The sequence below is a fragment of the Marmota flaviventris genome, chromosome 11 (genome assembly GCF_047511675.1).
Source record: "Marmota flaviventris isolate mMarFla1 chromosome 11, mMarFla1.hap1, whole genome shotgun sequence".
Classification (NCBI taxonomy): Eukaryota; Metazoa; Chordata; class Mammalia; order Rodentia; family Sciuridae; genus Marmota; species Marmota flaviventris.
The window spans coordinates 111,255,844-111,269,917 of record NC_092508.1 but is presented as its reverse complement, the minus strand read 5'-3'; the positions used below and the strand labels follow the sequence as shown (position 1 = coordinate 111,269,917).

General features: G+C 43.5%; 1 protein-coding gene across 7 annotated transcripts in view; it reads right to left on the bottom strand.

The window, feature by feature from the left end:
• Positions 1–14,074, bottom strand: part of Mgat5 (alpha-1,6-mannosylglycoprotein 6-beta-N-acetylglucosaminyltransferase) — a 325,975-nt gene that overhangs the window by 184,427 nt on the left and 127,474 nt on the right. For all 7 annotated transcript variants that reach the window (XM_071619287.1, XM_027954040.2, XM_071619288.1 and 4 more), the window contains one exon: positions 930–1,094. In XM_071619287.1, coding sequence (XP_071475388.1) covers positions 930–1,094 — 165 coding nt within the window. The remainder of the gene's footprint in view (positions 1–929; positions 1,095–14,074) is intronic.

Below are 14,074 nucleotides of genomic sequence, written 5' to 3'. Positions count from 1 at the left end.
CTATCTATCTATCTATCTTTAAAAAAAAAAAAAAAGAAAGTAGGTTTTTTACATTTCAAAAGTACCCTGGCTACTTACTTTATCTCTTAACCAGAATTAAGGTCACCCACCAGAAGTATAGATAGCTCTTTTCACAACCAATCATCTGAATCACCTAACCCAAATCCTCCAGCTCTTCCCTTTGTCCTGGGTCCCTAGGAAATAGTAGTCACCCTAACAAGCAGTCCTGGCTCAGGTATGAAGACCCAAGGGCCATCCTCAGGGCAGGGTTGTGGAAGGATGGGTCCAACATGGCATGCTATGGACAATAACATGCCACCTACCCATTTGAGTTTGCTTTTTAACCCTTTTCTCTTCTCTCATCCAAGATTTCAACTTCAAGATGGGACCAGACAAAATGCATCCCAGTAATAAATGCATGATAGTTTCCCTAAGTGGCTACAGAACCTGGTCAGAATTAGGCCATCTGTCTCCGAAAGGTCACTTCCAGAATTTCTACTGTTCCATATACAAATAGGGTCTTTTCTGTAATGGCAGCTCTACTTGAGCAATGGAGGAGAGAATGTATTATGCATAAGAGACTTTTGAAATTATCGAATGAGTGGGGAACAGGAAGGAACTCTGACTGGCATGAGCTTCTCAGATAACCTCTCTATTTCATTTAATCTGTGCTATGAATCTTCTCATTAGACGTCAATTTCAGGAGCTCATTAGGTGCGAATGTGTCAGAGAAACCACCGGATATTACACATGACAATGAGGTCATAAAAGCATTCTGGCATCTGTTATTGAAAAATAAATTTCAGCTTATCTTCACAATAGCCACACCAAGTTTAAGGAATTCATATAATATCAACAGGAACCTTGATGCTCCTTTATTCTTCCCTAGTCCAAAGCAGGTTTCAATTGCATGGGACAGACATTCTTACCTGCTACATTAATTTTCTCAAGTGCTACCAAGCTGGGAACAGCTGTGGTGGAGTTGGTCGAGTTTGTTCCTGTGCCATTGATAACGAGATTGTCCACCTTCGACTCTAGCTTGCCAATACGCTGCAAAATGTTGTCCAATAGTACAGCAAGAGTTTTCTTCAGGTCTGAAAAAGGAAATGTAGATTTTTTTTTTTTTTAATTCTGTACCTATTTCACTCACACATAACAGAGGACAAAACTTTGTAAATGTGGTCTGGGGATGTAACTCAGTGGTAAAGCATTGGCCCAGAATGTGTAAGGTTCTGAGTTTGACCTCTAGCACTGAAAACAAAACAAAATGCTCAAATGTTTCTGAAGTGGTGCAAAAACCCTGTCCTAACAACCCACATCTTAAAGATGACAGCAGCCACCATCAATCAGCCCAGACCTATGAAACAAATCAGTCTGCTACAGAATGTGTTTGTGGCAAGCAGTAATATAAAATTATTTCCAGCTACTAGGTCCAAAGAGAAAAATCTATGCTGGGGATATTCTCTCTCGTGGCACTGACATTTTATTGATGAGTGGAGTCTGTTTCTTATCCATCTGACTCTGTTAAAAAGCAGTGACCTTCCTTCTGGATGAACTATAGGAATACTGTCTTCATCCCCATACAAGTGTTACCAAGTTTGTATGCAACATACTCCACAGGGGAGGGAAAAAAAGCAATGAACTTAGACCCTGTCTTCTGGAAACTCACCATCAAAGAAAGATATACTGACTTGTATGTGTCTGAAAGGCAGATGGATAAGAGTCATCCATGTGAATAGAATCCAGACCTGCTTATGAACTGGGAGTGGGCCAGGGGAAAAATGCCCAGTGTGGACAGCAGGACACAGAAGAGCCCTGAATTAAGACAAATGGGAAGTGTCACCTTCCATTCTTCAGAGAACAGAGCAAGCTGGCCTCTGAACAGGTGCTCTGCTCTGCCCAGGAGCAGAACCCACACCTGGTCCTTTCCCCCACCTAGACCGCAGCCAACGGACCTCAGCCAAGCTGCATGCAGGCCAAGAGAGAAACTCATTAGAATGGAAACCCAGACGTGTAATTAACATGGAAGTTTGTGTTGTTAATGGTTTAAAGACAGAAACAAAATCTGTATCTTTATCCTGAAAGTTGTTCTATTCTCAAAATCTGGTTCTTGGCATAATTTCATCCCAGTGCTAAATATTAAACTTCTTCATGGTGATAAGGTCCATAGCAGCTTCTTTGATCTTTCACTCCAATAAATATCTGAAACTCATTTTACTACTGTTCAATGCATATTTTACCTAAAGGTATTATAAATTTTCCCCCATAGGTTTTAATATTTTGACATCTTCAAAAACCTTTCTGTTTGTCCCTGAAGAGCTAGCCAATTCTTAGAGATAATGAAAAGCCCAGTCTGAAGCAAGCCTTTGACAATTCAAACCAAGGAACCCGGAGACAGCTTCACTATCTGGCCCACACAAACACAGGAGATAATCACAACTCTGCCTTGATGGCCTCAGGGCCAGATAATAGGCAACTAGGGATTTCTGCTGCACCCCAGAGCCCGCCAAGATTATTAAAATTAGCCAAACCTAATCTCTTCACCCTGCTCCACCTTCCCTTCTCAAGGAAACCTTAATAAATAAACGCAAGCGACTAACCCACCCCTCATTCATATCTTCTGCCTCCTGACCAACCCAGGGTCTTTCCTGCATGACCTTGAATGATGTGCCCTGCTGCCAGTCTCCAGGACCTCTGAGTATGATATACTTTGTTTCCTGTTCCTCCCAAGTGCCCTTCTTGTGGTTACACCTACCAGCCAAATTATAGAACAATTATGCAACACACAAAGGCCAGCAGGGAGCAATGGTGACTGCAGCACCAAAGGTTGGAGGGGAATTAATGCTGGTCACATACCACGCACACAGGTAAGCAACCCTGTTTGATCTTCACGGCCTCCCCCTGAGGTCAGTATAATTCCACTGTACAGATGAGAAAACGAAGTTTGGAGACAGTTCAAGTATGAAGTTCAGAGTCTTTCCCCTATCACATAGTGGTAAAGGGCCCAGAATTCCTGGGCTCGCGTTTTAGTTCTCCATTCCTGTTCCCTTAGCACTGTTTTGCTGGCAAGAATAGGTTTGGTTTTATAAAGAGCACTCAAGGAGGCCTGGAGGTGTAGCTCAGTGGTAGGTCCTGAGTTTGATCTCAGAACCACCAAAAGAAGAAGAAAAGGGAGGAAAAAAAAAAAAAAAAACTACCAAGCATTAATTTGTTAATGTTTACCAAATGCCAAGTAATGCCGGGCACATAATTACCCAGGCAAAACTACCTATTACCTGCATAAATAAAATAAAAATTCCCTCTGGAACATGCTCTCATCCTTCCTAAAGAAGTCTCTCCTTGAGTGATGCAAAGCTTTGTTACTTAATCTGAAGGGTCACGAGATCATGCTCCTCCCCGGCTGTAGCATGACTCAGTGCGTCCCTGGCACGTCATTAGCTGGCATGGACAGTGGGAGTCAGTCACCCGCTCTGCTCTGTAGCTGTGTCGAATACATTAACTGGCTCTCCTGAGTTCTGGAGATTACTGGAGGCTAGCCATGCAGACAGGGACAATTGTGCCACTGAGAGGTGGTTAAGCTCAGCAGAAGCAAACACTTGTCAGATGCAGGACATCAATCTCCCCATCTCCAACCTCTGCCTGGAGCCTGTATCATCAGTCAACTAGAACCGGTGTTAAAACAGCATTTAACTGTTACTAGCAACTGTTGTTAACCAGACACTGAAGCCCAGGTCCTCCCCTGGGCATGGGCTAACCCTGAGTTTCTCAACCTCAGCATGACTGACACCATGGGCCACATCAATCTTTGATATGAGGACTGTCCTGTGCATTGTAGGAGCTTCGGCAGCTTCACTACTTCTACCGACTAAATGAAAGCAGAAATTCCCCAGTTATGTCAACCAAAGGTGCCTCCCGACATTGTCAAATATCTACTGGTGTGGGGAACAAAATGGCCCCATTTGAGAATTGCTGAACTATGAATATCCCCCAACCCTTGTTTTCTCCACTGTCCCCCTGTGCTGTTATCAAGAGAGAAGTGTGTGTGCGTGTGCGTGTGTTGGGGTGAGGTTGGGGTCTGGGAGTTGGGCAGGATATGCAAGAGTGAGAAACTACTCAGAATCTACACGAGGTGTCACTTCCAGGCACCAGAGGTACCACTGCAAACACCAAGGCAAGCAGCAAGGACGGACATTTGCCTCCCCCAGAGAGCCAATCAAAGATGAGCCAGTGCGGCTCATCAGTTCCCAAGGGCTGGTGACCATTGGGAACCATGTTAGAAGACAAAAGGACTACTGGACAATCTCCAACCAATACTTATAGATGAGAGTCATTGGAGCAACACAGTTGCATTAACACTCAGCAAGATATTCTCCCTCAATTCTTGAATCGCAGTCCCCTGGGAAATGGGACCTACTACCTTACTGATCACTGCCTGCCACTGATTGACCGTCTGACTGTGACAGAAAGTAATAAAGAAATCAATGAGGAGGAGGAGGTTGATGCTCATCCTCACAACTACCGCCCCAACACCACCACCACTTAGAGTTCTGTGAGCCAGTCTCTCTGTGCTAAGCACTGTACACGAATAAACTCATTTAATTCTGTCAAGACCTATGAGGAACTCATGGTTATTCCCATCCCCATTAGACAAGTCAGTCACAGCACAAAGAAGCTAAGTAATTTGCCCCAGGTTACTGGGATCCTAGGATGGAAATAGTCTGGTTCCTGAACAAATGGCTTTTGTCTACCATGTTGCCTTGTAAGGATCACCATGGACCTGTCAGCAGGAGTCTCTGAACCCTCCCTTTGGGATTCTATCACTGTTACACCCTCAAGATTTGGTAATACCTATGTCCTGTGGCAACTCTGTCCTCCTGACAGTATCTCTGATGTTCAGCTGGAGACCACCAGAAACATCAAGAGATCTGAGAACACCCCCCAAAAAATCAATATATATAATATTTATACATATTACATATCTCCCTTTCCACAGCTACTGCCTTAAAGTGAGGAAGAACTATTGAGTGGCCAAAAACCTTGGACTCTCTAGGTACTTCCTCTGGGTAAGCACATTTTCTCTCCCAACATGAGAGAAAAAAGAGTTCATTTTCAACTCAACTAGCAATCTGAGTTACTATTTCAAAGTAGTCCAAGATTAAAGACATTGTTAATAAGAAACACAAAGATAAAGATGACATCAAGCATATCTGGCATCTTTACTCACTAAGCACAGTGCCAGGTACATTATGGTACTCAATAAATATGCTTTGTAAAAGTGAAGGGGTGAATGAACAAGGAGACAAACTATGTCCTCCCACAAATAAAGACAAAACTATATTTCCAGATGATGAAGTTATTTCTCACCTTTGTATTTTACAGTTCAACCGGCAAAACCTGTTAATAGCTTTATTTTGATTTTAAACAGAATATTTCTTTGTTTAGTCTTAATGATAACCTGTTTATACAATAAGACTATACATCAAAAATAATTTCTACCGAGTTTAATAAGACAATGAGGGTGAAAATATTCCTCCAAATTCTAGTATAATATTTTATATTTATCATTGTGTTTTACAGTTATTATAGCAGTAAAACGTGCCCTCAGCAGGATTATAATTTTCAGTCACTAATGAGCTTTTAAAATTTTGTTTGTGTTTCAAAGCCTTAGCAATAAAAATTTAATCCTGACATTACTACTGCAATTCTGTGTTCCTAGAACTCATTGTACATGATAAAGATGAGATCAAAGTAGTTGAACCCACTTAAAATGCCCCTTTGGGGAAAGGAGGCTTTAGTTCCCATCATGCCTGAAGTTCCTTGATAAATGGTGAGATCAATTAGATTGCATTAAGAACAGGTGCTCTGTCAGCGTCTGTAAGTTTTCATTCCCAGGAAACCAGGACACTAGGGATACATCAGGACGTGAGTTGCTGGCTCAGCCTTGACCAGGACAGCCATGAAGATATCACTACCAGCCACACATAGAATCCAAGGAGGCAGAATCTCAGAAGAAAAGGGGACCTTGCTGGTAGATTGGGGTTATAGATCTATCCACTAAAGCTGAGACTGGGTGGTAAAACTTGATTTCCTCCACCCTCGAGTTCATTGATATGGTAGAAATCACCAAGAAAACCTTGGTGTAGTCCACCCCATTTGCCCTGAGATATACTTCCACAGGAGTGGTCCTTAGCCTTGCCAATTCTCATCTTCCAAAGCACTACATCTCAATCCACAGACACCACCTGTCAAGGGTTGTAAGGAAAGGCTAGATTGATGTGTGCTTCAAAGGTGTGGCCACCACAATTTCATGGCACAAAACCAACGATGCAATGAACAAGGACTTAACATCTGAGCTGACAAAAATAATTCACATCTGTGCTCACTCCAAACTCAAATCCCTCTTCACCACGGCTGCCCTGGGAGACAGAGTGTGAAAAACAGAACCACAGAGCAGATTCAGTTGCTGCTCTGGAAAAACTGGCAAAGACAGGGCGTTGATGAGAAAGGAAGGTGCTAATGAAAAAAGAATTAACCTCAACCTCTTATTTCCATTGACTGCCAGGAATGTCAAGTTTCATCAATTATATGTTTTAAAATTAATTTTAAAGTGATCTTTCCACAGAAAGATAATACTGTTACAGAAATGACCAAAAATATAGTCCATTCGTTACATACAAGGACATTCAAAGCAGTGCCATTTACAAAAGAAAACAGTGTTATTTACTACAAATAAGAACTGAAAACTACTCAGGCACACAACAAAAAAGATCAAATTATATTATGTCACCCATTCATAAGGTAGAATAAACCACTAGATTGTAAACTCAGGGAAGGCAGACGTCTGTCTTGTCATTTCTGTTTATGGACAATAACCATAAAGATCAGGAGCTCAATAAATATTTATTGAGTAGATGGACAAAACAGGAAAAATGAACATTCATCAAATTACCTAGCTGGATGAGGATATATAACAAAGATAAGCATTCAAAGGTGTATATAAAATATGATTTTTTAAAAAAGTACCCATATATATACACATACATGCATATGCACACATAGATACTATCTGCATTAAAAAGGGGGTAGGCGTTGGAGAGAATTCAAAATTTTATTAGAAGTTAAGATCTGGGTTTGGGGCTAAGGAGTATTTGTTTTTATATTCTTTTTTATGCTTCCTCATATGCTCTCAATTTATATAAAAACTCTACTTTCAAAATGACATTGGTTAGGAAATGCTATTTTAAACATGCAGATGGCCTAGTGCATTCTACTCTTGAGAACTCAAGGAAGCTGGCCACAAGTGCCCTAATGGCAGGTAAGACCACACCCCCAGAAACAGCTCAATAAACTCACTGACTACTCTCATTCAAATTTGCCAGTTACCCCGCTGTGGGCACAAGTTGGAGCCTGCACTTGGAAGTTATAGAGCTATCACACCAAAGTCAAAGTGCAGCCCAGATGCTCAAATTCCTTGACCATCGCTCTAGATGCGAATGCTATTTCTTAGGTGCCACACGGGTGTCATATAGTGTTCCAGGGAACTTTCTAAACTGCAGAGTCTCAGACAAAGAGCAAACATAAGCCTGTCAGTGCTTACGGAATCTGTAAATAACCAGAACAGAGTTCCTGGGCTGTTCTCTGCCTTTTCCTAATACCTCACCAGCTGCATGGAATAAGACCAATACATTTTGGTGCTTGTTTTGTAAGAGATTAGGGCTCACAAATGCTGTGAAGTCAAGGCCATTGTCACCCAAGGGCCCCAACATGACTGCCTAACCATGTTGTCCCTTACATTCTGCTCTTTCTCACACCTCTTATCAGACACAGTACCACCAACACTGCCCTCTAAGATTCAAAGGTGAGCTTGACCACACCCAGCTTATCAAAGGAAAACCTTCTCTTTTGAACATGCCAATGACATTCACATATTATTTGGGATGTGGGTGGCAAGCCTCCTTTCCCCTGCAGCAGAGTATGATTTCCTCTCATTCTAGTCCAGCCCATCCCTGCCAATGCTAACGACAGCTACATACAAAGATCCCTGAAGCCCTGTGTTTAAACCATGCACGCTGGCAGCTTTGGATGGATGTTAATAGATGCAGGTACCTCCAGGCTGGGGGTGGCAACAACTCACTCACCTTTTACTGATGTAAGTGCTTTCATTGACATGGTCAGCTGTGATCCCTAAAGTCCTGTGAGGGAAGTGATATTACATCCACCACTTCACAGAAGGGGAAGAAGCCTTTAAAAAGATCAGGGCCTTGCTCACGGTCATACATCTAGTGTGGAGTGAGCTCCTCCTGCTCCACCACACATGGAAACAGCTTCTAACCACCTTCCAGAATAAATACTGGTTCCCATGTCAGGATCACACATAATAACTACTTGGAGCCTCCTGGATGTGGAGTCCGCAGGGAATTTCTTCCATTTCCTGCTTCACTAAAAACATTCCTGTTAATTCTCAAATCAGTCCCAGCTGTACCCATACCACACAGATAGGGTCCTGAGGGTGGGGGTGGTGACCCTATTCATCATGGTCCCTACTATGTGCCAGGCATGATGAGCAAAGCCTGGGGCACAGTAGAGGATAACACAGACCAAAGGCCCTGCTCCTTGAGGGCTTGGGTCCTCCCCAGGGAAGAGAGATGATGGCACAAATGCTATATGCAGCTCATGGCTTGAGGGTCAGGCAGAGACACAACAGTGGGACAGGCCTCCTATGAAAGAAGTCAGGCAGCCTTCTCTATAACAGAGAACAGAAGAAAAAGAAAGATGGAGGGAAGAAAATGCACAGACTGGGACATGGGGAAAATGCTTAGCCACACCCAGATGGCCTTGTGGTACCAGGCTGATGTGAAAAGGGCCAGAGCTTCCCTAGATATCAGCTGGTTCTGATCAAAAAAGGGAACCCTGAGTCAGTAGGGAAGAGAGCTTCGGTCATGAGGTAAAGGGAGGACTCTCTGAGCCTGAGATGCAAATGCCACACATGTGCACACACTCCCCACCCCCAACCCAGACTTGAAGTGGTGGCGTGGCATGAAAGAAAAGGTTTTGGGGATGGGAATGAAAGGGTGGACCCCATCTTCTAACCTGACTCCTGTCTTAAACACTTCAGAGGTTTCCTTAGACCTCAGGCTGGGCTGGGCTGGGCTGGGCTGGGCTGGGCTGGGCTGGGCTGGGCGTGCTTGTGAACTTGGCCTGGCTTGGATGGGAAAGTGGAGTGAGCTGATCTCCATCACAGCATGACTGGAAAAGCCTCAGCCCCAAGGCACTCGTTTTTAGGTCACAAGCTTTCTAAAGCAGAAAGCCTTTTCTGTAATCACACCAACCACAACAAGGAGGCCTCCTCAGACAGCACCAACCAGCTTGGCTCATTTTCTTCCCAACCAGTTTCACTCCCAGAACAGTGCCATTTTCCCTCCAGGGAGGGAATTTCTGCCTTGGCAATGGTGGTTTTCCATAATACCCAACAAAAGTCCCAGAGTTCCCAGAATGGTGCCTTGATCCTATTTGTAGCAACAGAGACAACAGAGACCAAAAACAAAACAACAAAAAAAAAAAACAAGTAAATGAAAACAAAACAAAACCCTTTCCAGGCTTGCATCTTTCATGAAAACTCTTTCCTCCCCTCCTTTTTTCATAGGAGAGGTGGAAACACTGGTTAAATTTCTTGTCAGTCTTAGAACATCATCTAGGTCTGCAACTCAGGGCAGCGGCTACCCTCTGGCAGCCCTAAATGGGACCAGCATCTTAGACATAAACTCTCAGGCCACTGAGGGCCACTGCAAGCCCAAAGCAGTTACCTCTCCACTGTTCCCTGTGACCAAAGCCCTTTCCTGGTTCCCGTCTCTCCTACCACCATATGCCTCCTTACAAAAAAGGGAGAAATTCCTTCCTTGTTACCTTTCTTCCTCCCACGGACATGGCTGATGTTATGATTTAGATAAGAAGTGTCCCCCAAAAACTCATGTGAGACAACGCAAGAAAATTTAGAGGTGGAGTGATTGGGTTATGAGAGCCTTAACCTAACCAGTGCATTCATCCGCAATAGGGATTAACTGGGTGGTAACTGAAGGCTGGTAGGGTGTGGCCCCAGGTCACCAAGGTGATCCTTTGGGGTTTATATTTTGTCTCTGGAGAGCAGAGCTCTCTCTGCTTCCTTGTTGCCACATTCTGAGCTGCTTTTCCTCTGCCTTGATGTGCTGCTCCACCTTGGGCCCAGAGCAACGGAATGAGCCATCTAGGAACTGAGACCTCTGAAACCCTGAGCACCAAAGAAACTTTTCCTCTTCTAATCATTTTGGTCTGGTCTTTTGGTCATAGTGATGAAAAAGCTGACTAAAACAGCAGTGGTCAGAGTCAGAGGGTGAGGCCAAGGCCTGATCCACCCATGAGAACTTCCATCTCCACTGCCTCTCCCACCCTCTCACCCATCACACCGAGACCCACAGCCTGCAGGGCCCTTTGCGCACTGCCCACTTCTCAGACCTCACCACCTCCCATGTTGCTCCTTACTCACTTTGGCCAGATGCTGCAACTTCCATTTCTCGCTTGAATGCACGCGACAGCTTCAGGGTCTGGTACAGCTGTCCCAGATGCTCTGCCTCAACCTCTCTCTTCCAAACCCACCTGGCTGTTCCTTTTGTCATTCAGGTTAAAAGACACCTTTCAAGAGGGGCCTTCTCTGACCTTCCAAGCCCCTTGGATACTTTTTAAAATTACATTCCTTCTTTGTTACTTTCCCCTAGGAATTTACTGCTATCTGACATTCTCTTATTATTTTTCTCTCCAAAGAGAACACCACATCCATGAGAGCAGGGACATCGTCCATCTTTTTCCCACTGTAGGAGTAGAACCTAGACAGCACTTGGCATACACCAGCCAACAAAGACATTACCCCAGTGCCAGGCTCAAAGGATAAGAGCCAAGAGAAGGGAAAGTCTAGGCCTAAGCAGCTCAGGAAATGAGGAGAAAGGCAGAAGGCAAGAAAGGGCAGGCTACAAAATCTGGAGGGCAAGAAGGAGCCAGGCAAGTGTGATGTGGAAGGAGTGGCAGAGAGAAGCTGAATGGCTATGGAATGTTAGCCTAAGCTGCTGACCTTCCCAGGACAGTGCCCCAGTGTCCAGAGAAGCAAGCAGGTGAGACATAGCAGAGTTAACAACGTGTAGTTGAACCACAAGGGGGAATCTCACACCCACCTGGCCTCAGGTTTCCATTACTGTTCCCAAGAGAACCAAAGTGGACCAGGTCTGCCATTTTAGATAAGAGGGGATCACTGGGGATCAGAATTTGGGTCAGGTCATTAGAAACAGAGATCAATTCACCTCAGAAACAAAAACGGCATTGACTGGGGCAAGTGGCACCATTTGTGCCACAATTCCCATGATGTCCTGATAGGCATGGCCCCAGCTATGCTGGACAAAGAGATGCAGATGAGGCTGTACTGCAAAGCTCTGGCTTCATATGTGGTTGGGAGACAAAAGCCAACACACTTCTTTCTGGACTGACAGAGAAATGCCCTCTGCACCCCAGGAATGAATGCTCTTGACCGTGCCACACAGTCTGCCAGGAGAACTTCCAGATGGCACTTTTGAATTCCTAAGTCCCAACAGAAGTCCAGAAGTTTCTTTTCAAATTAGCAGAACCAGAATTGGTGGAGAGTAGGTTAGGAGCTACACTTTGACACTTCTACAGATGTTCCTCCCCCTGCAATGTGGTTATATCCTAATAAATCCATAAGTTGAGAACAACATTAGTTGAAAATGCATTTAATACACCTAACCTATCAAACATCACAGCTTAGCCTAGCCTCCCTAGGCAAAATCATCAAACACAAATCCTATTTTACAATAATGTGTTGAATATTTCATGCAGTTTATTCAATACTGCACTGAAAGTAAAAGAATAGTTTACGTGTATGCTTTTGCATCGTCAGAAAGTGGAACAATTTTAAGTTGGAGGCCATCTGTGTTACTGTTTGAGTACTACTCAAACTAATAGCACTAGCAGGCACATGCCAGGCTGCTGACATGCAGCACCTTGTACAAGCAACACAGTCCCTGGTGAGAGAGGTACTGGTACATCACTTTAGAAGTAGTTTGTGCCTATAGGGCTCAGACTATGCAGACAGGATGTGGCAAAGCCACACTGTCTAGCTCCCCAACTCACCATAATAACTGCTGTGACTCTTGACCTGTTACTCAGAAACAGTGTTTCCAGAGGGCAGAGGAACACTGCTTTGGATGTGCTCCTAATGAAGGGGATCCAACCACGCACAGGGATGAGAAACACTTAGAAAACACACATACACACACACACACACACCCTACAAGATAAGAAGACTCACCCAAAGACTATCTAGGTTGGGACTGACAAGTCGTTTTGATAAAGGATCCAACAATCAATATTTTAGGTTGTGCAGTCTCAGTGGCAACTAATACATAAACAAATGGGCATGGCTGTATTCTAATAAACTTTATTTATAAAAACTGGTAGCAAGGAGGAGTTGGGCCACAGGCCATAGGTTGCTGACTCTGCCTTAGACCACCAGAGTCCTGGGAAACCATTGGGTCTATGAGTAACACGACCAGATGAATGTTAAGAATGACTTATGGTGATTGCTGAACGATGGATTCAGAATATATAAGATGTTTTGCGAAATAAATATTGGTATTACTGTGTTTATCTTATATTGAATTTGTTATAAACAAATGCTAGTGGCTATGTTCCAATAAAACTCTATTTGCACAAATAAGCAACAGTCTGAATTTGGCCCATAGGTCAAACTTGGTGGCCAAACTGAAATAACAAAAAATAGTTATCTGGGCTAGGGATATAGCACAGTTGGTAGAGTGCTTGCCTTACATGCACAAGGCCCTGGGTTCAATCCCCAGCAAAACACACACACACACACACACACAGAGTTATCTGCTTGAGAACATCTGTAAGAAGATGGTGTCAGATTCTGCTTGCTGTTTCTACTCTTGGAGCAGTGATTCTCCAAAGTAGCAGAGAGGGGAGTCATTATTCCCTCACACTGAAGCCATGTTTTATTGTTAAAACCAGGGAGGTGCTACTGGCATCTATTGCTAAAATCTTATCTTGCATGAACAACCTCCCACAATAAAGACACATCTAGCCCTAGGGCCCAATAACAACAGATGAGAAAGCCTTATATTAGCAGGATCTCACCACACAGGGATCCCAAATACCTCTAGCACAAACACACTTCAGTCCAATTAAATTCCAGAAACTCAGCTGCAAAGACCACTTTGATATATCAGGTTCATCTGATGAAAGAACACTAGCAATGTGAGTTAGACTTGCTGATGAGGCCTATCTGACTCTCTTCTGTTTTTGAGAACAAGATGAATAACTTCACGAAGATTCGTCTATAAAAGGACCAGGTTGGAATAAATAATTCCTTTAGCTTCTGTGAGATACAAATTCCTATGATTGAGAGCATGCAAGGTGGTTGAAATTCTAACAAACTACTTTGCTCTTTTTGGTAACTTTTTAGAAAGAATAATCTCTCTGTAGGGCTGAAAAGCTAAGACCAGATCATTGTGCTTTACAGTGTAGAGGAAGCCTTCCCTCTGAGATGTTTAGCAGCACCCAAGAAACAAACAAACAAAAGTCAAGACAACCAGTGAAATTGAAAGTCTGTTAAGTGTACCACTAACATGGCTTCTTCCTGTCCATGTAAAAGGTTTGACAGACTGAGATAAACAGGAGGAGGAAATTGCTACAGTTACTCTCCTTTCCTCCCAAAGGTGGAACAAGGACCATATAAACCAAAAAAAATGGAAACAGCATCACCACCTGTTACATCATCCACATTGGCAACACCAATGGTGCCTGTCTGTTCTTTTTGTTTTTCCTCTAGTGTGACTTATACTACTCTGAGAAACTACCCAATTTTTCAGTGTGGGCTCTCAAAGTGGAGCCTCATTTTTTTTAAATTCAGAAAACACATGTATAAATGTGTGTGTGCGCATAGACATATACTGAAATGTTAATTGTGGATATGGCCTGAAGAGCTCCACTGATGTGTGATCTCTTACTTTCTCTATTT